This window comes from Danio rerio, chromosome 23, assembly GCF_049306965.1.
Source record: "Danio rerio strain Tuebingen ecotype United States chromosome 23, GRCz12tu, whole genome shotgun sequence".
NCBI classification, from domain to species: domain Eukaryota; kingdom Metazoa; phylum Chordata; class Actinopteri; order Cypriniformes; family Danionidae; genus Danio; species Danio rerio.
In genome coordinates, this window is record NC_133198.1 from 2,725,537 (window position 1) to 2,752,500 (window position 26,964).

The 26,964-nt window shown below is 40.1% G+C and overlaps 2 protein-coding genes across 5 annotated transcripts in view; both read left to right on the forward strand.

Moving 5' to 3' along the window:
- Positions 1 to 2,108: 2,108 nt before the first annotated feature.
- zgc:114123 lies at positions 2,109 to 18,816 on the forward strand. 4 transcript variants are annotated; one of them, XM_073938675.1, is made up of 16 exons: positions 2,109 to 2,539; positions 3,024 to 3,055; positions 4,583 to 4,741; positions 4,827 to 4,952; positions 7,272 to 7,331; positions 7,418 to 7,585; positions 7,702 to 7,782; positions 9,359 to 9,482; positions 10,791 to 10,855; positions 10,970 to 11,009; positions 11,676 to 11,776; positions 13,638 to 13,757; positions 14,188 to 14,255; positions 14,331 to 14,358; positions 15,487 to 15,611; positions 18,443 to 18,816. In XM_073938675.1, exons 1-16 carry the CDS (start codon positions 2,305 to 2,307, stop codon positions 18,609 to 18,611), a joined length of 1,701 nt encoding a protein of 566 aa, XP_073794776.1. In that variant the 5' UTR covers positions 2,109 to 2,304; the 3' UTR covers positions 18,612 to 18,816.
- A 7,017-nt stretch (positions 18,817 to 25,833) lies between these two features.
- Positions 25,834 to 26,964, forward strand: part of top1b (DNA topoisomerase Ib) — a 33,412-nt gene continuing 32,281 nt past the window's right edge. The window contains exons 1-2 of the mRNA XM_002666402.7: positions 25,834 to 25,991; positions 26,233 to 26,257. Coding sequence (XP_002666448.3) covers positions 25,959 to 25,991; positions 26,233 to 26,257 — 58 coding nt within the window. The 5' untranslated portion in view covers positions 25,834 to 25,958. The remainder of the gene's footprint in view (positions 25,992 to 26,232; positions 26,258 to 26,964) is intronic.

The following is a 26,964-nucleotide window of genomic DNA, read 5'->3' on the forward strand; positions in this document are numbered from 1 at the left end:
TTGACTCTATGCACAAACTTTGCTGACCTGTTGTAGAAAAGTAGTCAGTCCCTCAGCTTCCGCATAGCACGTTCTACAGTGAAATCTTACAGCGCTAACGCTAAATTCTGAGCATGGCAAAGAAGGGAGATTTACACTTAGATTAATGAGGATCCTGTGCCAGTGGATGCCCAGCATCTGGAACATCATTATTGTTCAGTTCCACAACCCACGGCAGATGATTAATGCACCGGATCAGGCCGACAGTCTCCGTGTGGAGGTGGAGTGACTGAAAGGAGATTGCTTCGATGCTGCTTTTGGTGTTACACAGCTCTTGATCTTAAAGGGATAGCTCACCCAAATATGAAAATGTACTCATTTACTCGCCTTCAAGACGTCATTAATCAGTTTACAAACACAAAGTGGAGTTTATTTATAAACTAATTTCGAGAGGATCACGTGCTTATGATTGATCACAGCTGGTCAGTTCATGATTCACCAATCAGATGACTCCTAAGCCACTATAAATACTCTAAGTTCCATATTACAGCCATCTTCATTTTGAAGAATCCCCTCATCCACTCCTCCTCCTTTCCTAGATGGGTGGCCCAATGGTTAGCACTGCTGCCTTGCAGCAAGAACGTCACTGGTTTTAATCCTAATCAAGCCAGCCGACGTTTCTGTGCTGAGTTTATACGTTCACCCCGTGCTCACGTGGGTTTCCCCCGGTTTCCTCCCACCGTCCAAAAACATGCAGCTTAAGTTAATTGACTATTCCAAATCGGCACCATAGACATGCTGCTAGTAAGTAGTTATCTCCTAAGAGCAATCACTATCTGTTCATTAGCTACTACAGCAGGGGTGTTCCTGAGATCTACCTGAGCTCAAACTCCCCTCTCACCTTGCAAACGGGGAGGAGCCCCGGGCTCAAGGATCTTCTGATTTTATGTTCCCGGGACAGCATGCCAAACAAGCTTTATAATCAATCATCAGCTAAGTGTGAACTCTTCAATACTCAGATGAACTCCAGTAACACTGATTTCCATGTGGAAAAACTAATAATATTAAATGGTATTCCAACAACAAGTCGTCTTTATTCTGAAGTTAAGTTTGTTTTATTTGCTATCATGATTCGCATCAACTTGAAACGGTTCTGAAATTAGAAAATAATTATAGGGTGGTGCATGATTTCATTTTTTGGGAACCAGTTGGATTGTTGGAAGATTGTCGGGTGTTGCCAACAAATGAAGAAAGATTGATAAATGGATAAATTTTTAAATTACCTAAATTACTAATAGTCCTGCCCTAAAGGGCTGATTGTCTCCTTAAAAGGACATGAAACCTCCTCTTTCGATCAAGTCTACCTCAGATTTCTTTCAAAAAATGCTTTATGATGGGCGTAGAGCACTGAGCAGAGGGAGGAGGGGGCGTGGCCAGCAGAGCAGGGGAGTGAACAACTGTTGTCAGTCGGCTCACAAAATGAGACACAAACCATAAGGAGACACGAGATTTTTATAGTTTACAAAGTTAAAATGCAAAGAAATAAACATTAATTTAAAGTCCTGCTACATTTGTTATTCACAATTTTATATAGACATAACCACAATTTGTTATATCATCATAAAAAATAATCTGATTTATAATAATTTATCATTATTTGTAATCGTCTTGTTTTGATCAACCGGTCTGAACGAACTGATTCATTAGAAGTGACTCACGGTTCTGAACACTTACAGTACTCAACATGAGTTTACTCATCATCACAGATATTTTTTATTAATATTTTCTATAGGACGCTTTACGATCATATATTTGTGCATATAACATAACTCATTTTATATTTATCATTATTGTAGTCGTCTTGTTTTGATGAACCGGTCTGAACGAACCGATTCATTAGAAGTGAGTCACCATACAGTGCTCAGCATAAATGAGGAAGCCCTCACAGATCTTTAATTTGAATTAATATTTTCTATAAGATGCTTAATAATTACATATATGTGCATATAATATATCTCCTTTTATAGATATAGTAGTCGCTTTGTTTTGATGAACCTGAGCAAACCAATTCACTAGAAGTGACTCACCGATCTGAACTCTACAAAACTGGACAAACTGATTCATTCCTCAGGTGCAGTTAATTAGTCTCATCAATAGGGAGAAGAGCTGAGAAGCGCCTAGAAGTGGACCCGTGTTGTATCCGTTATCGAGGAAGTGATCTTTACATTGGATCTCGTGTTGTTTGCGTCTTCTTGAAGGAAAAAATCTTCTTGGTAGCAAAGTCTGAGGGAAGGACACGTGGACTGAACAGCGGCTCTGCGGGTGATGGAGTTGTGTCTGTACGGTCAGATGCTGTCCTGCGGTCAGCTTATGTCTCTGGAGGAGCTGCTGCAGGTCCAGGATCAGCCGCTCAGTGAGGAGCAGGCCTGGGCTCTGGGTTTCCAACTCTGCTCGCTGTTTTCTCATCACACCCGGAGGACTGTCGTGTCTGCAGCCGCCGACGGTGTTTTACTGTCCGCCGACGGCAGCGTCTCCCTGAGGCCGGTCAGCAGTATTACCGGTGAGAACACTAACATGAGAAATAAAAACATTGACAAGGCACGTGCACACATAGTGCACACCTGTGCAGTGCACATGCCCTTTTCAGTCTTGGGTAGAAAGTGCCTTTCCAAAATGATCTGAAGTGCCCCTTAACCCCCCCTATAATTTATTATTATAAATCTGATTATTTTAATGATGATATAACAAATTGTGGTTGTGCGTTTATGAAATTATGAATAACAAATGTAGCAGGACTTTAAATTACTCTTATTTTAACTTTGCAAACTAGTAAATGATGTGTCTCCTTATGGTTTGTGTCTCATTTTGTGAGCCGACTAAGTAACTTAAAGTAGCTTAATTTTGCAGCTTGGAACATCATTATTATTATCATGATAATACTGTATAATCTGATGAAAGCTTTAATTATACACAACAAGAAAGGTGGATTCCATTGTAATGTTATAAATACAGTTCAAATTTTTTATTCAACATCTCGTCTGCAGGTGATTCCCTCGTCATCGAGACAGAGGAGCAGGTAGGTGATGAAGCTGTTTTCAGATGCATGATCCCATACACGTTCATGTCTGAGTTTGTTGAGGTGTAGTAAACTTGAATTTACACAGACTCATGGAGACTGGTCACTTTGGGGACAAAATTGAGTTCCCCATGAGTTAACATGCTTCTACATCACACAATTATTATTTATTATATAAACATTTTGAGTGCCTTTTCAGCAATATTCAGATTGTTGGCGTACATCACAGCACCAAATACTTAAAGACGTTAGGCTGTTTATTATCAAACCTTAACATTTTCACATTTAATTTGACCTATGGCATAAAAGAAAGTCATTTGAGATATAAATTCTGCATATATACAAAATGCATCTTGGTTTTCTCCAGTAGTTTTACAGCAGATGACGCTCTAGGCTAGTTTTTTACAGTAGATGGCGCTCTAGGCTAGTTTTTTACAGCAGATGGCGCTCTAGACTAGTTTGTAACAGCAGACAGCGCTCTAGGACAGTTTTTTAACAGCAGATGGCGCTCTAGGCTAGTTTGGAACAGCAGACAGCGCTCTAGGACAGTTTTTACCAGCAGATGGTGCTCTAGGCTAGTTTTCAACAGCAGACAGCGCTCTAGGACAGTTTTTAACAGCAGATGGCGCTCTAGGCTAGTTTGGAACAGCAGACAGCGCTCTAGGATATAACAGCAGACGGCGCTCTAGGACAGTGTTTAACAGCTGATGGTGCTCTAGGACAGTTTTTACCAGCAGATGGTGCTCTAGGCTAGATTTTACCAGCAGATGTCGCTCTAGGCTAGTTTTCAACAGCAGACGGTGCTCTAGGACAGTTTTTAACAGCAGATGGCGCTCTAGGCTAGTTTGGAACAGCAGACAGCGCTCTAGGATATAACAGCAGACGGCGCTCTAGGACAGTGTTTAACAGCTGATGGTGCTCTAGGACAGTTTTTACCAGCAGATGGTGCTCTAGGCTAGATTTTACCAGCAGATGTCGCTCTAGGCTAGTTTTCAACAGCAGACGGTGCTCTAGGAGAGTGTTTAACAGCTGATGGTGCTCTAGGACAGTTTTTACCAGCAGATGGTGCTCTAGGCTAGATTTTACCAGCAGATGGTGCTCTAGGCTAGATTTTACCAGCAGATGTTGCTCTAGGCTAGTTTTTAAAAGTAGATGGCGCTCTAGGCTAGTTTTCAACAGCAGACGGTGCTCTAGACTAGTTTTTAACTATGTACTACACTCCAGGACAGTTTTTAACAGCAGACGGCTCTCTATGCTTTACAAACAGCCATACTCTGATCGCCTCCAATTTTATTCACAACCACTTGAATCTTTCCTAACGTTTATTATTGTTAATGATTAATTTAGATTCAAGTGAATTACAAAATTGAGGTCCCCATGGGCAAACATGCACACAGAATGACATTTTGAAAATGTGAAAATGCAGATTGTTTTCTGCGAGAGTGGAGGTTGGGGTAGGGGGAGATTATGTCTATGAAAGTCTCCCTACCGGGATATAGGAACGTGTGTGTGTGTGTGCGTGTTCAGGCGGTGGAGTTTGTGGGTCGTCTCGTGTACCTGAGTCTGGACTGGGGTCTGGAGACGCAGGTAGAGCGAGAGCTGAGCGAGACGCTGGAGATCCTGCTGTGTCAGATGACCAGAGTGACCTGCCGTCAGCCCGTCTGCTCCATCGCTGATGTCATCCAGGTATGCTGACATCATCGCTCCATCCGACCAATTGCAGGAAATAGATGCATCAAAGCAGGAGTGCTATGTTGTGTTTTTGGGTCAGGTCTGTAGGAAGCGTCTGCGCAACCCCGCTCAGGCTGATCAGCACTATAAGAGCGTGTGCCGCAGTCTGTTCCTGCACAGCGCTGAGCTCTTCCAGTATCTGCAGATTGTTCAGCAGTCCAGGAAGGTGAGAGACTTATAAGGCAGATCTTATAAGGCAGAGTTATGTTTTTTTTTTGTTGCTGTTTTATGTAAATAGTGTCTTCACATTTGAAAGATTTGGTATTATTAAAACAATATGCCACAATGTACCATTTCAGCATTGATATTACAGTGCAGGCATCGACTATAACAGTCAGGGTGGAGTCAGGATATTTGACAACTGTGATTTATGGAGCCACTGTAAAGTTTAACTAACAGAGGGAAAGTTTGATATTTGCATGCATTTTGCAAGGACTGTTATTATACTGTAAGCACCTCAAGAGACTTTAATAAGCTCTTATGCATTAAAAAGGGTCTTTATTTGGTTTTGGGGGTCTCCAACAGAAGGCTGATCTGCATGCATGGTCAAAAAACACTTGCATTGTCTTATGATATGCATTTATTTTTACCTAATGAATCACTGAATGAATCATATGGGAGTCGTTGGGATACGACTCCCAAATGATTCGTTCAGTGATTCATTTGTTCCCAAACCCCTCCTGATTGATCAGATGACCCAGTCTGTTGTGATTGGTCGACTGGGTTCAGTTAAAGTGGGAAAATATGATACGCTGGTGTTTCGGAGTATGGAAAAACTGTCTCTATGATGTTTTAATATCAATTGTTTCTATTTTATGTATACTTGTCCCTTTTTATTCCTCATGTAAAGCACTTTGAATTGCCACGGTGTATAAAATGTGCTTTATAAATAAGCTTGCCTTGCCTATACATATCAGCTTGTTGTTGGAGACCCCCAAAACCAATCCATGACCCTTTATAAGACACTTTAATAATGTGGGATCACAGAGCACAAAAAATTTCAAGTTTTATATATTAAAGTAACTGTGGCTCAGTGGTTAGCACTGTTGCCTCACGGCAAGAAGGTCACTGGTTCGAGCCTCGGCTTGGTCAGTTGGCATTTTTGTGTGGAGTTTGCATGCTCTCTGTGTTGACGTAGGTTTCCTCCGGGAGCTCTGGTTTCCCCTGACAGGCCAAACACATGCGCTATAGGGGAATTGATTGACTAAATTGGCCAAAGTGTATGAGTAAATGTGAGTGTGTTTGGTTATTTCCCAGTTATGGATTGTGGCTGGATTGGCATCCGCTGTGTACATATGCCGGTATAGTTGGCAGTTCATTCCACTGTGGCGACTCGTGAAATAAAAAGGGACTAAGCCGAAGGCAAAGTAATTAATGATTGAATATATTAAAGTAAATTTGTATCTACATTATTAAATGAAGTTTTTAATTTTAAAGCCATTATTAATGTAATTTAGCAATTAACTACTTGAAATAAAATAACTAATTTTAATTCACACAAATAAATAAATAAAATAATAAAATAAAAAAGTAAATGGTCACTGGGAGTGGCTTTGAGCATCAGATATCAATCTCACTTTGCTCACAGCTGATTAGTTCAGTTTGGGTTTGCATTCTGCAACCTAGAATTAAACCTGCACTGGAGCAGGTAAGCAAAGTAGTTAACATGGAGACAGGTTGTTTCTCAATATGCGTTCTTCTCGTGTTCTCGTGTAACGTCATTATCAGCTGCCAAAGTTCAGTTCCAATACTCAAGACTGCAGGAACAGGATGCATGAAACTTCCCGCATGTGTTCTTGATATTAAGGATGCAGCGATGCAGACTTGAACACCGATCTCGCTCTGGAAGTCCCAGAAGTCAATGCGACTTGAGGTTGGAAGCTATGCGTTAGATTAATTATTTAAGTTCAGAGATTTAACTTATTTACCTTAGGAGTTTTCCTAAATGAGACGGCGAATATAAGCATCACCATGAACGTCTTAATAAAGGAATAAACACATTAAAGGTGTTTATTTGCTAAAATTCATATTAAAATCAGTTTTATTTATATTGTGCAATGTATATTTATAATGTTTTATGCTGAGTTTATATTTTGAAAATGGGAAAAAAAAACAAATCATTGTATGAGTGCTGTAATGTTAAAATTATTTACCATTAAAAACACGTGAAGGTCACGTGACCATCAGGAAGAACGCAGCATCTCATTTCTCACAGGACGCATTCTGTTCTCGCGGTCTCCTGAGTTCGTTCTTCCGAGGACACCTGGCAAGACCGCTTTCCAGAAGAACACAAGTCCGTTCTCTGCGTTCTTGGAATTGAGAAAAGTCCAACGAAAACCAACCTGCCCATTTTTTAGTACTTTTTTTTTAGCTTGCTCAAACTAAATACAAACCTGGGTTGAAAATCTAAACTGGCTTTGTGCAACAGGCCTGTGCTGTTTTAGGAGTCACATGTCATTTCCTGTATTTCGCATGCTCTCAACAGAGTCTGCAGAAACTGCTGGAATCCGAGACTCAAATAGTGGCGAAAGTGTCCACAGACTGGGTGAGCAGAACTGAGTGCAGATTTACACTGTTTATTATTATTATTAACTTAAAACAGGAAAGGTTTGCGCATGGTTTCCATTGCAGGTATTTGTGTGGAAGGATCTGGTGGAGGAGCTGAGCAGAGGTGTGGTGTTGAGGCCATCAGCTAAGAGTCTGACTGTAAAGAAACGTCCAGTTCCTGTGGAAATTCCTCCATTTCACCAGCTCCTGCGGGACATCCAGAGCCGGCGCTACACACTCCGCAAGGTTCAGGTGTGTGTGTGCGCGCTTTCACTCCTGCTTTTATTCATTTCCAATCATTTTTCCTATTGTTTTTATGATTGCCAGTTAATTCCACTGGATTAATGGCCATCATCTTGCATTCATAGGATGTGTCAGATGGACAAAGAAAAGCAGACGCTCATCAGACTCTTCTAGAGTTCATCCGCTCACGGCCAACATTGAGACCGGTGAGAATATAGCATTAAGACACATTTAATATTTTGAAGTTCCTGATTAATGCTGAGTTCAAGATGGATTGACAACAGGGGGGTTTACACTAAGGCCGTACTCGCACTATGTACAGTTGCCTCAAACCGGACCAAAGCACGCTTGTCCCCCCTCCTGTCTCCCACGACGACCCGCACTCACACCATATCGGGCCTCGGCACGCTTACGTTATCGCTGCTGCGCTGTTCAGTGAGAAGCACTCTCTCACTCAGCAGCACAGTGGAGATTTCTCTAGTTATATCGTGTCAGTGGTTTGATATGCAGTGACATGCAGTCAAATATTTCACCAAACAGTCCTTAGGGATGCGGGGACACGCAGTCAGATATTTCGCCGAACACATCCGCCACTTTTGGCGCTCATAATCATAAAGCTCTCGTGCTGCAGGAATGAGGAGGTCTGCTGAAGGCACGCAGCTGTCGTGCAGTGAGGGGTTTGCGTCTTTAATAAACTACGGCAGTTTGCGTTCACTGAACAGTAAGAATGATTAATAAATCCATATGAAACAGCCCCTTAAAAGTCACGTCTCACTTTCAGTTTCGGCCTTTGGCGCGTTTTGCACTCACACACAAGCGTACCACGCCAAAGCCCAAGTGAACTGGGCTCAAGTGAACTGTGCCTGAGCCCGACTCAGTGCACTCACACTTCTCAAACGATCCGGGAAACGGGCCTGGGCACGGTATGGATGGCATAGTGTGAGTAGGCCCTAAATGACTTTACGATAGAAAGAATTGCCGACAATTTTGTCCAGGTCTAAAAACTTTCACAACCAAATAAATGACACAAAAACAACACACGATTACGTAATATTGCCTTTAGTGGGGTAGAAAATGTACTTATTTTGCTCACCTGGAAGGGAATTAGCAATTTCTCCTTCACCTTTTTCATTTTCGGCCCAGTTGTGGTATTGCTCAGATGACATGGCATTCATTTCTTGGGTCCAAATGAACTGAAAGTGAGCGCTTTTAACTTCTCCCCCATCCACCTGCTGGCCTGCAGATACACACACTAGTGGATGCGTCTCTTTTATTGGCTGTAGGTCATTTCTGATGTTATTTTCAGTCAGAACTCATTTCACACGGCATGATTTGAAACTCCGACAGCTCCAGATATTTAGCATGCCAAATATTTCATCGGCGATTCTCTCAGATGGCGTCCTCTATAGTTCACACTGTGTGATTGTCACTCGCGTGAACGAGCACTGATTTGCCTGTGGTTTCGGGTATTTGTCAGTGGTTTCTCAAAACCTGTTGGCTAAAATCATGCAGTCTAAACTCTGCATAAAGGATTATTCAGCCAAGCCAAACTAAATAAATAAATAAATAAATCATGTTTATTTTGCTAAGAGACATTAGCCCCTTTCAGACATACCTGCCAACACTCCTGCTTTTCCCGGAAGTCTCCTATATTTCAGACCTATCTCCTGTTTTGGTCTCCTGGAAAACTCCCGGAATTCAACCCCACCCTGTTCCTCAGCTTTTTGGTACAGTACAAAGATGTATTGAATTGAATTGAATCATCTCCTCTTTTATCCTCAGGCCTCCGAGCGCAAGATGGGCCTGAAGCCTAAAAAGCAGAGCAGTCTGCATGAGCTGCTGATGGAGGAGATCCGCTCGGCTGACCACTCCAAACGCCTGAATCGCAGCCCACGACACCACAACAGTACAGTATTAGGATCTGCTTGTGCATGACGTGTGTTCCTGCACGACAGGAGAAGAGGCTGCAGTTTCAAGAGCGCATTTCTAGGACTCCATATTATATGGCCTTACTGTAACACAACCCTTAAACCCAACTTACAGGAAACGTGGAAAGCTAATGTCAAATATACAGTTGGGTATGATTGTGCAAGGTAGGCGTTAACTTCAAATGTAGTGTTTAAGGCTCGAACACACCGGGACACTTTTCGTTTGTGTTTATTGTCAGCATTTTTCCAAGACATTTTTCCGGATTTAAACCCAAGCGATTTTTCACTGGTGTCGTGCAGAAGAGTATGCAAAATCACTCCAAAAATCACACAACTTTAAGCTTCTGACATCCGCTTGTAACACAGAAGAAGACAAAGTTGACAAGCTTGTTGTTAAAGTTGCTGGCAACTTGAACAAGCATAGTTCAAGCAGCAGCTCCAGCTTTAGCGAGGAATGATTATTATTATTGTTCAGTAAGCATCTGGGCATCATCTTTAATGTGCGCTCACATTGACAGTTTTGCGATTGAGCCAAGTGCGGTTTACTGTGGCTGCGTCTGAAAATGCCCACTAATTAGTAGGTAATGCATTTGAATATAAATGTACTACTCGGCCGTTGGAAAAGTGCGTTCTATACAGTATGAATGTTATTCGGGCATACTTCATCCGCCATTTTGTCATGGTCACGTGACCTACCTGCGTCAGTTGCGTCGCTTCACTCCCATTCATGAATTCTCTCGCGGGGCATCATGGGATGGTGCAGCATGCATGGGATGCACACTTTAGAATCTCACTGGAAGTAGTAAGTCATCCGGGTACTTCTTGCATACTGATTTTTGAATTCTATGAATTCGGACATACTACTCGGCTCACATACTGATTTTAGCGTACTGTATAGTATGGAAGAATGCAGTTTTGAACGCAGCCAGCAACTTCAGCAGCTCTGTGCAAGTGAACAAAAGTGCCAATCTGATTGGTGGAGAAGGTTTGGATGCGTCAAAACAAAACTAAACAAATCGAGCATATTATAGCTAGGGGTTTTGTGCGTTGGTGTGCACGATCACATTGGTGCCTTTTATTTAGTCACGAGGCGTTAAACGCCAACAGAAAAGTGAGCAGAAAGCATCCCGGTGTGCACAGGCCTTTAGATTTTCACCCTCTATAGGATGGATCAGGAATAACAGCAGTAAAACTTGGGTCCTAGAAATGCGCTTAAGCCTCTGGTTGTGCACTAGCATACTACTACCCGATGTGAGTACATCACTGGCTGCTGTTTTTCTCTACAGATGGATTGACCGTCCCTGAAGACTCCACTGGTCTGAAAGCTCCTGCACTCAGGATCCGAGCACACGTACGCCTTTAATTCTGGTTTACAGCAGAGCATTCAGTAATGCCAAGAGATAACACTAAGTTCATCACTATGTGAACTGCAATATGTTTGTTTGTTTTTCTTGTAAATGTACAGGATGATTCAGAAAGTCCAGTGCCAGACTCCAACTTCACAGGTGAAGTTTAATGTTTTGTAAATAAGGGATGCTTGAAGATCACTGGCCTGACCATGAAGCTGCATTAGCTGGCTGGCTGGTTAAGTTTCAGTTTCCTTTGCACCAATCTTAGGTTTTAGGAAACATGAAGGCAGCTCGCTCTTTGCCATGATGATATGGAGCAGCTGAGCTAGCATTATGGTATCTAATGCTCAGTTTTGGTGCAAACTTAACTCAAACTTCATGGTACAGAACTAAATGTAAATTACAACTAAATTAAGAAACTAAAGAAAGAAAGAAAACAAGGGGGAAAAAAATCGAAAGAGAAGGAAAAAAAAAAGAGATGAAAAGAAAAAACAAGGTGAAAGAAAAATAAATGAAATGGAAAATGTCAGTGTAAGAGAAAACATTCAAATGTAATAAGAGAAAAGCAAAAAAGAAAATAAACAGAAAAAGAATGAAAAAATTAATAAATGAAAAATAAAACAAAAGAGGAAAAATAAAAGAGCGAGACAAAGAAAGAGAAGGGTGTTATGGTTATAAGGACTATGTGGTTCATTTAGTGGAATAGTCTGAGAACACTTTTTGATCTTGATTGACTTTTTTGAAATTCACTTCTTTAAAAATGTATTTTCATTGAATAATTTAAGTGCATTTTTTCAAAGTGTCTTGATTATCCACTTCCAGACTTCAGAGGTGGCGCAGGAAAGCGGAGGACCAGATCTTTTGCCTGCAACCGGGATCTTCTTAAAGCGGTGCGAAGTAACCATGATCTGCTGAGATTAAGTGTAAAGTTTTACATTTGAAAAGTTTTCTATAAACACAAATTACTCATTAACAAAGATGATATGTCCACTCATTGGTACACAGACAGACAGCTCATTAAATGCAAATAAATAGGCTATCTTTTTATATTCATGAGTTAATTGTTATACTAATGTTGAAATAGTGTCAACACTAGGCTTCACACAAAGTATTAAGACTGAAACTGATCATAAGGTAGCATTTTGCTTTAAATGAGTCTTTATAAAGGGGAGCTATTCTGCCCCTTTTTAATTTTATGTCCCTGGAGTAAGTTTCAAAATACCTCACAAATAGTGCTTTAAAACTCATTTAGGCTTTAATCCTAATTGTGCCGTTTTGTTGACTGTCGCTTTAAATTCAAATGAGATTGAGCTCTTTCCAAAATAGGGCGGAGCTACTGATGCCTGTTTGTCAGCATAGTAGCAGATTCAATAACAAGACTAATGTCCTATGCTAATCAGGGAGAGATGGTCACTAGTGGGCGGGGCTTTCCCCCTCTGATGAGGCGTACAAAGGGAGAATGTCAATCAAACTGTTTCTGCAGACTGTTTATATCAAGTGTGATTAATGATATATATATATATATATATATATATATATATATATATATATATATATATATATATATATATATATATATATATATATATATATATATATATATATATTTTTTTTTTTTTTTTTTTTTTTTTATATATAGAAGCTGGTTATATTTACACACTGTTCCCACAAAACTGTTTAAACTCCTTATAAAAGTGTTTTACTTTTTTTTCTCTCCATAATAGGTCCCCTTTAAATGTGGTCAAGTCATTCATGATATTAAATGGACATTCATTCATTCATTTCCTTGTCGGCTTAGTCCCTTTATTAATCCGGGGTCGCCACAGCGGAATGAACTGTCAACTTATCCAGCAAGTTTTTACGCATGTTCTCCCTGCGTTTGCGTGGGTTTCCTCCGGGTGCTCCGGTTTCCCCCACAGTCCAAAGACATGTGGTACAGGTGAATTGGGTTGGCTAAATTGTCCGTTGTGTATGTGTGTATGTTTCCCAGAGATGGGTTGTGGCTGGAAGGGCATCTGGGCGCTGTGTAAAAACTTGCTGGATAAGTTGGCGGTTCATTCCGCTGTGGCGACCCCAGATTAATAAAGGGACTAAGCCGACAAGAAAATGAATGAATGAATGAATGAGTGCATCATCCGGGTAATTAAAGTGCTCTTATTATTTTGAGTTGTCAGTGTGAACGCACTACTTACACTATTTATATTACAAAATGGCGTTGAGTAGTGCATAAGTATGCGATTTGGAACGCGCTTTAGGTCTGTCTGAGGTATTGGGCGGGGCTAACATAACCACACCCCTCCAACTGTCAGTTTTGACTACAAACAGAAATGGAGAGGAGGAGGAGGAGTCTGTTAGGTTTTAGTAAAGCTGCGGTCACACTAGAGTTTGTGTGTGTGAAATTCTGTCATGCTGAGCTGCGAAAAGGGGCGGGATTAAACAAGCTTATTAGACAATAAAAAAGCAAGCGATTGCTCCATGTTTTAAATTTCTGTCCAGAGAGGTCATGTTTTGATCCTCGATTGGTCTCACCCAGTCAAGTGATGCGATTTCACAGGTCGGAGTTCACTAAGCTTGAACTTTGCACCGCAGCAACCTGCGAAATTTGACGCATAACCCTGCGTTTCCAGTCTGACGCATTCGCGAGCGTATGAATGGAAGTCTATGGGAGGAAAAGCCCAGTGTGACCCCAGCTTTACTCTGTTAATGCGGGCTTTTTATCATGTTTTCAACTTTGACCCGGTAATGAATACTATTGCTCGAACTCAACGTGTGTCTTCCTCTTAGGTTAAGAGCAGGAACCAGGGCTCAGTTCTCAAATCCATTGTTGATGTGTTGAAGATGCAGAGTCCTGAGAAGAGAGGAGACGTCAGCAATATGACCTGTGAAAGATACCAAGACTGGCGGGTGAGAAATACTCCCTTAGACTCTAGGATTTCTGTCAAGAATATTATCCAAATCGATACTTATCCTCTCATACAAAAGACTTGGAGATTGTTGTGCAAATCTTAAATAGATCAAGAATTTCTGTGATGTCAAAACACCCTTCAGATTATTTTAAAATCTTGTGAACAATCAATGCTCCCCAGTGTCTGACAGGCCTCAACGCTTTTCGTTTGATGCGCTTGAGCTCAGCCACTCTCACTGACAGAGCTGTGAGAACAACACTATTGGCCATTTTTTTAAAAGGGGGAGGAGCTACTCTGTCCTGCCCTATCTTCATGTTTCAGTTGAGATTACGCCAAACGAGATTTTAAAGCTCCTCATGAGACGTTTAAAATGAATTTTATAAATATGAGATGAGTTAAAAACATTCAGTGTGAGGTGTGTTTCTCAGGTGTGTTCATGCTGCGCGATGAGAAGCCTTTATTTCACCTGGCACAACGTCTGCTCTGTGTGTCACAGGTGAGATCGTTTATCTCTCTGAATCTGGATGAATCTACCAGTCATTAGGTGTTTCTGATGTGTGTGTTTTCGCAGGGTTGTGTGTCCTGGCTGTTGTGTAGAGGTAAGCCTGCTCTGAACGTTTACTTGTTTCATCACTGGCTATGTTTCCATCCAAAGATGCAAATTACTTTTATGCGCAAAACTTGAATATCGCGTAAAATATCATGATTAATGCAGCGTTTTCAACAAGAAACGAAATTCGATGAGGTAGGAGAAGCTGCGCAAGTCCTTTTTCTTGTATAATAAATAACTTTCACCTCAGTCAGTGGGTCGGTGGAGTCTTAAAGTATTAAAAATTGATAAATCAGTGTCGAGAAATTTAAGGCCCTCAAAGTATAAAAAAATTGTAAATGCTATTTTGCAAGGTATTACATTTTGTGTAATTGTTGATTGTGCAATGTATAGTTGCTAAAGTTTGCCTGAATTAAATCTGCGAATATCAGGATGCTGTGTAGTTTACGAAATCCTGCTAGATTTGACATCACGCTGTTTGTTTACTGCAGTAAGGCAACACCATTATTTCTGCAGTTCAATATGCGCCACCTGCTGCATTATCTAGATTTAATAGATTTGTATTCAGTTTATGAATAACGTTTTAGTTTTGGATTAATTTCTTACATATATATTCAATTAACGAAGTTAGAATCATTTCAGCCTCGACTTACGGGATGCATAATAATCTCTGGTTCATGACCGAAGAGACCGACCAGGCTGATGCTCAATCAACATGTTTGACAGATAAGGTGCAAGGCCATTCAGAGATTTAAAAACCAACTCTGAAATTCTTCTCTTGAAGTTTAATTCGGTGTGGGTTAATTTTTACTGCTGAAAGTCCAAACACTGAAGAGCAAATCCATTGATGCGCAGCTCCGCAAGTCCTAAACCAAGCAAGACTGTGGTGACAGTTGTGAGGAACAAACTTCTCCAATGACCAAAGTTAAGGTAAAAACCACGAGAGAAACCAGGCTCAGTTAGCACAACCTTTTCCCCTATGGCCAAACTACTTGTGCAGAGCTGCAGTCTAGATCATTGCAAAGCTGATGAGTCCTCCATGATGAATTTATGCACATCTTGCCGTTTCCATCTAGGTTTTTTATGTGATATTCCAAATTGCGCATGAAAACAGGTGGATGGAAATCTAGCTACTGATGTCTGTGTTTCAACAATGTGTGTTGTGTGTGTGTGGCAGATGCGTCTGCCGTCCCAGCGCTGTGTGAACCTTCCACTCAGCTTCTTCAAGCAGATCGTGATGAAAGACTGTGAGCAGAGCCAGAGAAACTTCTGGAGTAAGCGCTGGTCCTGGAATTCAGCCTGGTGAGTAACTCGAAGGCTAAGAATACACAAGACGTGTCACTCGTATAGTTTTGAATGCGGGAAAAGTGTAACGATCAATATGGTGAATGTAAAGGAGCCAATCATTGATCACTATAGGTTGGGGACTCTCTGGGGGAGGGGCTCGGAGCAGATGTGAGTTTCTGCAGATTTTGTGCGATTCGAACATTTCAAACTGAAACTAAAGAGACTGCTGTTGTTTAATGTTAATATTATGAATCTCCAATCAAATTTTCTTAAACTTAGCAAGCAATTTTGGAGTTTTTGATGTTTCCCTATTCAGACAGAATGCCCGAGCATATTGCCAGAGAAGCAGTCTTACATTTAGTGACGTTTGCTAACGTTTGTTCGATGTACATTTAGTGACGTTTACTATTGTTTGTTCAATGTACATTTTGTGACGTTTGTTTGATGTACATTTGGTGACGTTTGTTTGATGTACATTTAGTGAAGTATATTAACGTTTGATCAATGTACGTTTGCTGACGTTCGTCCGATGTACATTTAGTGACATTTGCTAATGTTTGTTCGATTGTACATTTTAGTGACGATTGATCGACATACATTTAGTGACGTTTGCTAACGTAGGTTCGATGTACATTGACGTTTACTTGTGTTTGTTCGATGTACATTTGCTTTGTACATTTAGTGACGTTTGTTCGATGTACATTTATTGACGTTTATTTGATGTACATTTAGTGACGTTTGATGTACATTCAGTGACATTTACTAACGTTTGTTTGATGTACATTGTGACATTTGCTATCGTTTGTTCGATGCACATTTAGTGATGTTTGTTCGATGTACATTTATTGACGTTTATTTGATGTACATTTAGTGACGTTTGATGTACATTCAGTGACATTTACTAACGTTTGTTTGATGTACATTGTGACATTTGCTAACGTTTGTTCGATGCACATTTAGTGATGTTTGTTCAATTGTACATTTTAGTGACGATTGTTCGACGTACATTTAGTGACGTTTACTAACGTTTGTTCGATGCACATTTAGTGATGTTTGTTCAATTGTACATTTTAGTGACGATTGTTCGACGTACATTTAGTGACGTTTACTAACGTTTGTTCTGTACATTTAGTGACGTTTGTTTAGTGACATTTGCTGACGTTTGTTTGATTTTTGTGATGTTTGTTTGACATGCATTTTAGTGATGTGCTGATCAGTGGTGGAAAAAGTACTGAAGAATCATACCTGAGTTAAAGTACCATTACTTGCCTAATAATGTAGTGCAAGTAGAGTAAAAGTGTCTGTTGTTGTAAATATTACCTAAAGTATGAGTAAAAAGCTTTCAAAAGTAGTCGAGTAGTGAGTATTACACTGTAAAAGCTGATGCATTTACATGTAATTTGTGGATGTGTGTAAACGTAACATTCTATAGTGCGTTTAGTTATTGCCCAGCAGGCACATAGCGTCATAAGACAGCATTTCAGGCCAACGTTATTTTGATGTCCAATAATGACATCAAATAACGTTAATATTTGGTTGATTTTAGATCGTTTGAAAGTGAACAAAATCCAACATCGAGCCAACATTATATTGACGTCAAATACTGACATTTATTCGTCAGGTATAGCAATCGAAATCCACCATCTGATATACGTGATAGTGATAACGTCCACACAACGTCAAGCTGTAACATCATTAGACGTTGATATTTTGTTGGTTTTAGGTTGTGTTGGAAAATGACCAAAATCCAGTCTTAGGCCAACATCTTAAACCAACATCATATTGATGTCAGGTACTGACATTTATTTGTCAGGTATGGCAACCAAAATCCACCATCTGATAGATGTCATAGTGGTAAACGTCCACACGATATCATTCATTAATTTTCTTGTCGGTTTAGTTCCTTTATTAATCCAGGGTCGCCACAGTGGAATGAACCGCCAACTTATCCTGCAAGTTGTTACACAGCAGATGCTCTTCCAGCCGCAACCCATCTCTGGGAAACATTCACATACACTTATACACTAGGGAACAATTTAGCCTACCCAATTGGACTGTGGGGGAAACCGGAGCACACGAAGGCAGGGAGAACATGCAAACTCCACACAGAAACGCCAACTGAGGTTCGAACCAGCAACCTTCTTGCTGTGAGGCGACAGCACTACCTACTGCGCCACTGCCTCGCCATCCACACGATGTCAAGCTGTAACATCATTAGACATTGATATTTGAGTGGTTTTAGATTGGATGTTGGCCTGGTGTTGAGTTCTGACTCTAAACCGATTTTCATTTCCAATCAAAATGCAACGTCCCCACGACATTGAGGTACAACATCAATCTGACATCATGTTGACATCTTGTGCCTGCTGGGTGTTTAAGTCCTCATACAGTAAACATCTGTCATCTTCTCAGCAGTGACATGCATCTAAACAGTCCTTCTGTCAATACGTGTAAAGATTTTGGGCATCTAACTTTGACACTTTAATGTTTGCTGCAATAATAAATCGGCAATGACTTGAGGTAGTTCATTATGATGTGATTTACCTTCTATGTGTGATTTTGATTGGACTGGAATCACAGGACTGATCTTTCTAATCCCCATAGACAAGAAAAAATAGTGGCTGCGGGTTGAAGGAAAGTAGTGGAGTAAAGGTACCGATACAGCACTAAAAATGTACTCAAGGGAGAGTAAAAGTACACATTTTATAAAACTACTTAGTAAACTACAATTACTGAGAAAACCGACTTGATTACAGTGATTTGAGTATGCCATTATTTACTTTACACCACTGATGCGGATGTTTGCCTGATGTACATTTAGTGATGTGAGGTGTGGTTATGTGCAGGATTCCTCTGGTTCTGGTGTCCGGCAGCTCGAGCTCCTCATCGCTCCACACTCTGGCCATGCGGGATTGGTACAGTCAGGACATCTGCGTCAGCTGCCAGACCGATTTACTGGAGGCCTGTGGCTCTGTCCTGTCCCGTTGTCCCATCAGAGACTCTCAGGAGATCTGACCCTTTCCTTTCCGCTGCCCCTTAATCTGTTGCTTTATCCGTGTGTATATCTGTGCTGTTTGTGGGCTTTACTTGTTGTTGGGGTGGTTGTTCAGCGTGGCACTGTGTTCTACGATGTTGTTTTTTCTCTCACTATTTTCAAGGTATTTTTAAAGTTTTAATTTATGAACAAAATTAAATAAATGTGCTGAACATTTTTATTAAACACTTTGCCTGAGTGCAGTGGTGAATGGCCTGCGGTGGAGTTTGAAAAGCAAGGAGTCAAGGAAGTCACTTGTGCGTAACTGAGGCCAGCTAGTAAATGCTGTGCAGGTAAACCTCACTCCTCTGACCTCTAATGTTGTGTTCACAGCAGACGTGGAACACGCGGATAAATCGTGCTATTCGCACGTAAATAGCCACGTGAACATTTGAGTTTACTCGCTTCATTCGCGTGTTAAATTCACTTCAGGACAGACGCGGATTCGCGTGATGGGCAGGGCTTCTGTCTGCCCGAAGACTCTAGCTTCATAGCTATATGGCTAACATGGATTTTATAAAGAAAATAACAATGTTAATGTGCTTTATGAAGACTGAAAAACAGTTTAGGGTCGATACGTTTAGGGTCGTGTCTGAGTCCACTACATTCTTTCAGATGTGCATCCAGCTCTGTGAGCTCATAAACTCCTCCAGAAACTGAACCTGGATGACGGAGGCTTTCAGCGGTGCTTCTGACTGAGCCAAGCCGAGTTGCGGGGTTGTCGGTGAAGGCTGGAGGATTTCCCTCGGAATACTGACAACAGGTTCTACGTCACAATCACGCCCCCACAAGAGCAAGCTTCTGATTGGTTTACAAGGCGTGAATGTACGCTGAAGTTCAGATTTTCGAAATCGAGGGATTCGCGCAAAACGCTCAATTCGCCCTGCGCCATTTGCGTCATTCGCGCCGCGGGATGTCTATTCGCGCGTTTTCACTGACTTAACATGTAAATCACTCGCGCTAGACGCGCGTTCCGCATCTGGTGTGAACGCAGCATTAAGGTGCTCTAGCGACAGATGTGAGAGGCCATGGCCTTTAGCCTCCTTGTTGGAGCAACCGTCTCCCATGCTGAAGGTTGCCGGTTCAATACCAGCTCGGAGTGGGTTGGGTGGCATAGAACCAGCGGAGTTACACATATTTATACATTTATACTGCTTATTCCAGTGTTTTTCCCCTCCCCTTTCCCAGCATATATCATGTAGTCCAGGGGCCTGCAGGATTTCATTTCAAGCTACGCACAAATCCAGCACCGTCCCACCTTCTTCCGATGGCTGTTATTTCAGAATTCAAACATTAACGAATGCATCAAGTAAAATAAAAACAAACATTTTTTTTATAATTTAGCAAAATTGTGCTTTTATGTTTGCGTTTTTATTATTTTATTTTTGTTAGTTTAAATATTTTTATACTTAATATTAAGTGTCCTTAACTACTATGAACTTACATAAAAAAATAAATACAATGTACTTACTGTGTTTATAATGTGTTTGAGAACACTTGTGGTGCTTTTGAGTTGGGATAGAGGTTGGGTTATGGACAGGTTTGGTGGTGTGGGTAGGTTTAAGGGTGGGTTAAGGTGTAAGGGATGGTCAACAGTGTATTTACAAATGTAATTACAAAAGTTAATTACAGATGTAACTACATACAGGTATTTAATCAAGCATAAGTACACAGTAAATACATGTATTTACATAATGAGTACATTGTAATAAACTATTAATTCCTGTGTAAGAACATATCAGTTAAGGCCACTTAGTGTGACCCAAAATCCTGCTTGACATTTTAGAAAATATTTTGCGTAGCTACCCAGTATGCATTAAAAATCATTGAGAGAGAAAAAAATCACAGAAACATGTTACATGCCCCCTTAAATGTCCAAATTATATTTAACTGAATCGTAAATTTTTTTTGAAAATTTGCTCATTTTTATTTTTATAAAACATTTATCATTTTTTGAGTAAAACTACCGACATTTAAGAATCCATATTTATTTTATTTATTCACTAATTTGACCTGTTTATTGGTGCATATTTAGTCTATAATTTAACTCGATCAAAAGTACCTTGGACAGCTACAGTGCCACTAAAGCTTTCAAACACAACCCCAATAGAGTAATGAGAGATTAGACTTTCTCCGGTGACGGCCGACATCTCAACACGCCGTAACCGTCCTTCAGGTGGTATAGCTGCCATTAAATTACAAAACAAGACGTCTGGCTTGACGGAAGTGCAGTTATTTCCTCGTTGTTCAAAGAGTCTGCAAGTTCGTGTTTCATGGATATAGTATGTAGCTATAGGATTGTGCACATCAGTAAGTTAAGCGTGTCTTGATTCGATGCACAGCAGGAAAAAAGGCTTTCAGCAGTGCATATAGCTGTTGCTTAAGTTGTCTCCCGGAGTCCTCAGTGGAGAAACAACCGTAACCAAACCGAAGTGTTCTCAAAACGAAAGCAGGCTGTAGTGTATACTGTTTAATAATCAATTAAAATTATGTCACAAATAAATAAATAAATAAAAAGCTGCATTAATTCCCGCCCTCTCATGCAGGTACACACAGTGTGTACAGCCGTACGGCTGCAGGCGCCACTGATGTAGTCTTATGTTTGGAATTCCCATAGCAAGATCTGAAGGTATTATCCGTGGTTAATTTCTAAGCGTTATATGGGTGGGTTTCTTAATATATTTCCTAAATTCTTAAAATTATACAATGTCTGTTTGTTTTTTGGTAATGGGATACTTTGTTAAAGCTGCTGTATGTGCGGCGACTCTAAAGCCTAAAAAATACCATATTTTTGCAGATATTTAAGAAACATGCTGTAAACATGATTGTTTATCTGAAAAGCAATGCTGAAGTCAGATATTCTGCTTTGAAAATGTGTTACATGCTGGAGCGGCTGCCTTTTTGTATCTTTTAACCTGTCAATGCCAGTATAGCCAATTATATTTCAGCAACCCCCTGCTGAAAAATGCAGCTTAAACCAGCCTAGGCTGGTTGGCTGGTTTTAGCTGGTAGAAAAGCCTGGTTTTAGAGGGGTTTTGGCCATTTCCAGGCTGGTTTCCAGCCATTTCTAGCCTGCAGGCTGGAAAATGACCAGCCAAATCCAGCTAAAACCAGCTTGACCAACCTGGTTTAAGCTGGATATAGCTGGTTTTGGCTGGACTCCCAGCTTGGCTAGGCTGGTCAAGCTGGTTTTAGCTGGTCATCTCCCAGCCTGACCAGCTAAGACCAGGCTGGAAATGGCTGGAAACCAGCCTGGTCGACTAGCTAAAACCAGCCAACCAGCCTAGGCTGGTTTAAGCTGGATTTTTCAGCAGGCCCGGGTTGCCTTGGTGGAAAAACGCTTAATTCATTCATTCATTCATTCATTCATTCATTCATTCAGTCAGGAAGGCTCTAAGAGAAGTGTTTTTACCAGTATACAGTGTTTGCAGAAGTCAGTGAATGTGGAGGAAGTGAAGACTCATAGATTGGTTTGTTTTCCGAAGCAGGAGTTTCTCTTTTACTCAAATGTTTATCAGCAGTTCCTTCACGAGCTTCGTCCTCTCATTCTGCCAACATTCTGCATTTGAGCCCTGAGCACATGTAAACACACTTACTGGTTCAGAGTAGGTTGTTCTTGCTAATGTTCACCGCGATTGTCATGAGCGAAAATGTCCGTGTGTGAACTATGTCTGCATCTTGTGGCTGGTTTTATTATAGCGCACACCCTCATACAGAGCCTAAAATTAACACTTGCTAAGTGCTAATTTGGTGCCAGAGACTATATGAATCAGAGTTGCTGTCCACCTGGCCTGCAACTGTTTATTTATTATAACAATGCCTGCGAGCTTGATGTAGTTTAGCATCATCAAATCACACAGACTGTGCTGTAATAAAATAAATAAACATGAAACTCTTAGCCCTCCCTACTGAAAAAACAGCTTAAACCAGCCTAGTCTGATGGCTGGTTTGGCTGGTCAACCAGGCTGGTTTAAGAGGGGTTTTGGCCACTTCCAAGCTGGTTTCCAGCCTGGTCTCAGCAGGTCAGGCTGGGAGATGACCAGCCAAAACAGCTATGTCCAGCTTAAACCAGGCTGGTCATCATTGTCTAGCCTGACCAGCTAAGAACAGGCTGGAAATGGCTGGAAACCAGCTTGGAAGTGACCAAAACCCCTTTAAAACTAGCCAATCAGCTTAGGCTGGTTTAAACTGTTTTTTTTTTCAGCAGGGCTGTCACCTCACAGCAATGAGGTCACTGGTTCGAGTCCCAACCCTGCTAAAAAATCCAGCTTAAACCAGCTTAGGCTTGTTGGCTGGTTTAAGCTGGTCGACCAGGCTGGTTTTAGAGGGTTTTGGCCACTTTGGTCATGGTTTCCAGCCATTTCCAGCCTGGTCTTAGCTGGTCAGGCTGGAAAATGACCAGCTAAATCCAGCTAAAACCACCTTGACCAGCCTGGTTTAAGCTGGATATAGCTGGTTTTGGCTGGGCTCCCAGCCTGCTAGGCTGGTCAAGCTGGTCATCTTCCAGCCTAACCAGCTAAGACCAGGCTGGAAATGGCTGGAAACCAGCCTAGAAGTGGCCAAAACCCCTCTGAAACCAGCCTGGTTGACCAGCTAAAACCAGCCAACCAGCCTAGGCTGGTTTAAGCTTGACTTTTCAGCAGGGAATTGAGTCAGTTGGCATTTCTGTGTGGAGTTTGCATATTCTCCCCGCATTGACGTGGGTTTCACCCTTAGTCCAAATACATGTGTCAGGCCCATCGGCAGCCTGGTGAAAGGGGTGGTCCTTATTTTCAGTTATAGCAGTTATTTGCCCCATTTTCTATTTAATTAAAGGTTTAAATAGGTTGCATTTAGTGACATTAAGCTGTTTTAGCTGAATTAGCATGTTATATTGTCATGACCACACTTCTTGATGAACTAAAAATATCATATATTTCAATCTGTTAAAGTTTTAAATTAAAAACTGTAGCCTATTGTCGTATAAAATAGAAGTAAGAAGGGCCTTAGTCAGGGAGGGGATCAATAAACTGATGGTCACTCTGTCTGAGCTCCAGCGTTCTTCTGTGGAGAGAGGAGAACCTTACAGAAGGACAACCATCTGTGCAGCAATCCACCAATCAGGCCTGTATGGTAGTGGCCAGACGGGAGACACTCCCCGCCTGGAGTTTGCCAAAAGGCATCTGAAGAACTCTCAGACCATCAGAAACTAAATTCTGTAGTCTGATCAGACTTAAAATAAACTCTTTGGAGTGAATGCTAGGAGTTACGTTTGGAGAAAAGCAGGCAGCGCTCATCAGCAGGCTAATAGCATGCCTACAGTGAAGCATGGTGGTGTTGGCATCATGCTGTGGGGATGTGTTTCAGCAGCAGGAACTGGAGGACTAGTCAGGATAGAGGGAAAGATGAATGCAGCAATGTACAGAGACATCCTGAATGAAGACCTGCTTCAGAGTGCTCCTGACCTCAGACTGGGGCGACGCTTCATCTTCCAGCAGGACAATGACCTGAAGCACACCGCCAAAATATCACTGGAGAGGCTTCACAATAACTCACTAAATGTCCTTGAGTGGCCCAGCCAGAGCCCTGACCTAAATCCTATTGAGTATCTCTGTAGATATCTAAAAATGGCTGAACACCATCGCTTCCCATCTAACCTGATAGAGCTTGAGAGGTACTGCAAAAAGGAATGGGCCAAAATTCCCAAAGACAGGTGTGCCAAGCTTGTGGCGGCATATTCAGAAAGACTTGAGGCTGTAATCGCTGCCTAAGGTGCATCAAGTATTGAGCAAAGGCTGTGATACTGATGGAGCCTACATGTGATTTTTTGTACATGTGATTTTACAGCTTTTTTAATTTTCTAATTTCAAAAAAAATTTTCACATCGTCATTTTGGGGGATTGTGTGTAGAATGTTGAGGAAACAAATGAATTTAATCCATTTTGGAATGAGGCTGTAACGTGAATAAATGTGGAAAAAGTGAAGCGCTATCAATACTTTCCGATTGATTGATAATATATATATTAATATTAATATATATATTAATATATATATATATATATATATATATATATATATATATATATATATATATATATATATATATATATTAAAATATATATATATATTGAAATATATATATATATATATATATATATATTTTAATATATATATATATATTTTAATATATATATATATATATTAAAATATATATATATATTGAAATATATATATATATATATATTTATTAATATATATATATATATATATATTTTTTAATATATATATATATATATATATTTTAATATATATATATATATTAATATATATATATATATATATATATATATATATATATATATTAATATATATATATGTATTAATAATATATATATATATATATATATATATATATATATATATATATATATATATATATATATATATATATATATATATATATTAATAAACGTAACTCCTATTAATAATAAAATTATGCTATGAATATATGCTATGAATATTATCATTGAACATTTGGGGCTGGACCCCTACAAATTAACAGTAAAATATTTATATATTATTATTTTTTTTTTTATATATATATATAATTTATAGTGTTTTGAACGAGACTTTTAAATACAAAATCAGTCATTACTAAAACAAGAATTTGTGTAATTTGCATAAAAAACTAAACCTAAGCAACATTATATAGACAGTTCACCCTTTAAAAAATGAAAATAACTCACTGTTTACTGATCCTCAAGTGGATCCAAACATTTATGATTTTCTTTCTTGTTGAACACTAAAGAAGATATTTTGAAGAATGCTGAAACCTGTAACCATTGACTTCCATTGTAGAAAAAAACAAACGGAGGTCAGGTTTTCAGCTTTCTTATAAATATATTTTCTCTCTCTCTCGCTCTCTCTCTCTCTCTGTGTGTCTGTTAAACAGAAGAAAGTCGAACATGTTGAACAAGTGAATGACAAATCTTTCATTTTTAGTCGAATTATCCCTTTAAGAATTATTCACCTACATTCTGTTTCGAAATACAAAGCCAGTACAATAGCCTACGTGATAGATAAACTTGCTAAAACTTGCTTTAGATCTTAAAGTTAGATGTGCGAAGATGAGATCAGAGAGTTTCTGTAATGTTGTGTATTATTGAGTCCAGAATGTACTCGAGTGTGTTTCTTTTACGCAAGCCGCGCATGCGCACTGTCGGTACAGTCAGACTTTGCTCGACGGCTGAAGTCTGTGATCATTTCTGTCACAGCTTTTCAAAAACCGGCTTCTTTGTCATTTCCAGTCAATATCTTCATCATCACACTCTTCATCATCAAGTCCAAGCATGAGTGGAGATCATCCACACAAACACCGCCAGGTAGCTATTTCGGACATATTACAGCATTCTCGCAGGATTAATCTCATTTACTTTATATAAATAATAATAAAAACGCTCCGGTATTGCGCTGGACTTTACAAAAGAAAAGTTAGGATGGTCCGTGCAACACAGATATATCGCTAAACACCAACTTTAAGCGCAAATATCTTCTGATAACCTGCGTGTGTGTTACTGTAATGTAACATAATATCTTTAAATGTTGTATGCATGTGTGTTTCAGGTGGAGTCCGGCTCTGTGGAGTACAGTAAGTGTTGATTTACAGTGCTATGAAGCGCTCATGACAGTTACAGTGAGATGGAGCCGAAATGGCGTCAGAGACTAAGTCCCGTCCGCCGCTCTCCCTGCCGTCTATTGTTCAAAAACAGCGCTGAAAAATCACACTTAACGCCTCGAATGCCTGACACCGAGGACACTTTTGCACAGAGAAGTAGATCGATTAGCGGAAAACGACTGTCATCGGGTCGACACCGAAGGCTAACAGGCTGATTTTGACCGCTGAAAGTGGGGAAAGGATGCGTGAGGACTTAGTCTCTGCGCCATTTTCTTTTCCCCCTGAACATTAGCAGCATATCTGCGAGAAAGACAGCAGCAGTAATAACTCATATAACAGACAAACAGCACTGCCACCCGCCAAAAATAAGCTTTCTTACTGCAAAATCATAATACACACATGTTTGGGAAGGCTTTCTACATTTCATGGCATTACTTTTAGATGAGAGTGACCACATGAAGAATAATTCAAGTGTTTTTGTAGGATACTATAGTGAGGTATTAATCTGCTGTGGTAATTCTATAGTTGCTATTATATCACAACGACTATAGTAATATAAACTAGCTGCTACGTTTTCTATAGCTTTAGGATATACTATACTGCAAATACACCAGTTTACTGCAGTAAAAACTGAAGTATACTACAGGATTTATCACAGTTCACTACAGTATAATGTTCTT

What these genes read in the sequence shown, in the direction of transcription:
- zgc:114123 (XM_073938675.1), top strand. Translation starts at nt 2,305, where the DNA reads ATGGAGTTGTGTCTGTACGGTCAGATGCTGTCCTGCGGTCAGCTTATG. An exon ending in GTCTGCTCTGTGTGTCACAG is followed by an intron (nt 14,256 to 14,330) that starts GTGAGATCGTTT and finishes GTGTTTTCGCAG; the next exon opens with GGTTGTGTGTCCTGGCTGTT. An exon ending in GTCCTGGCTGTTGTGTAGAG is followed by an intron (nt 14,359 to 15,486) that starts GTAAGCCTGCTC and finishes TGTGTGTGGCAG; the next exon opens with ATGCGTCTGCCGTCCCAGCG.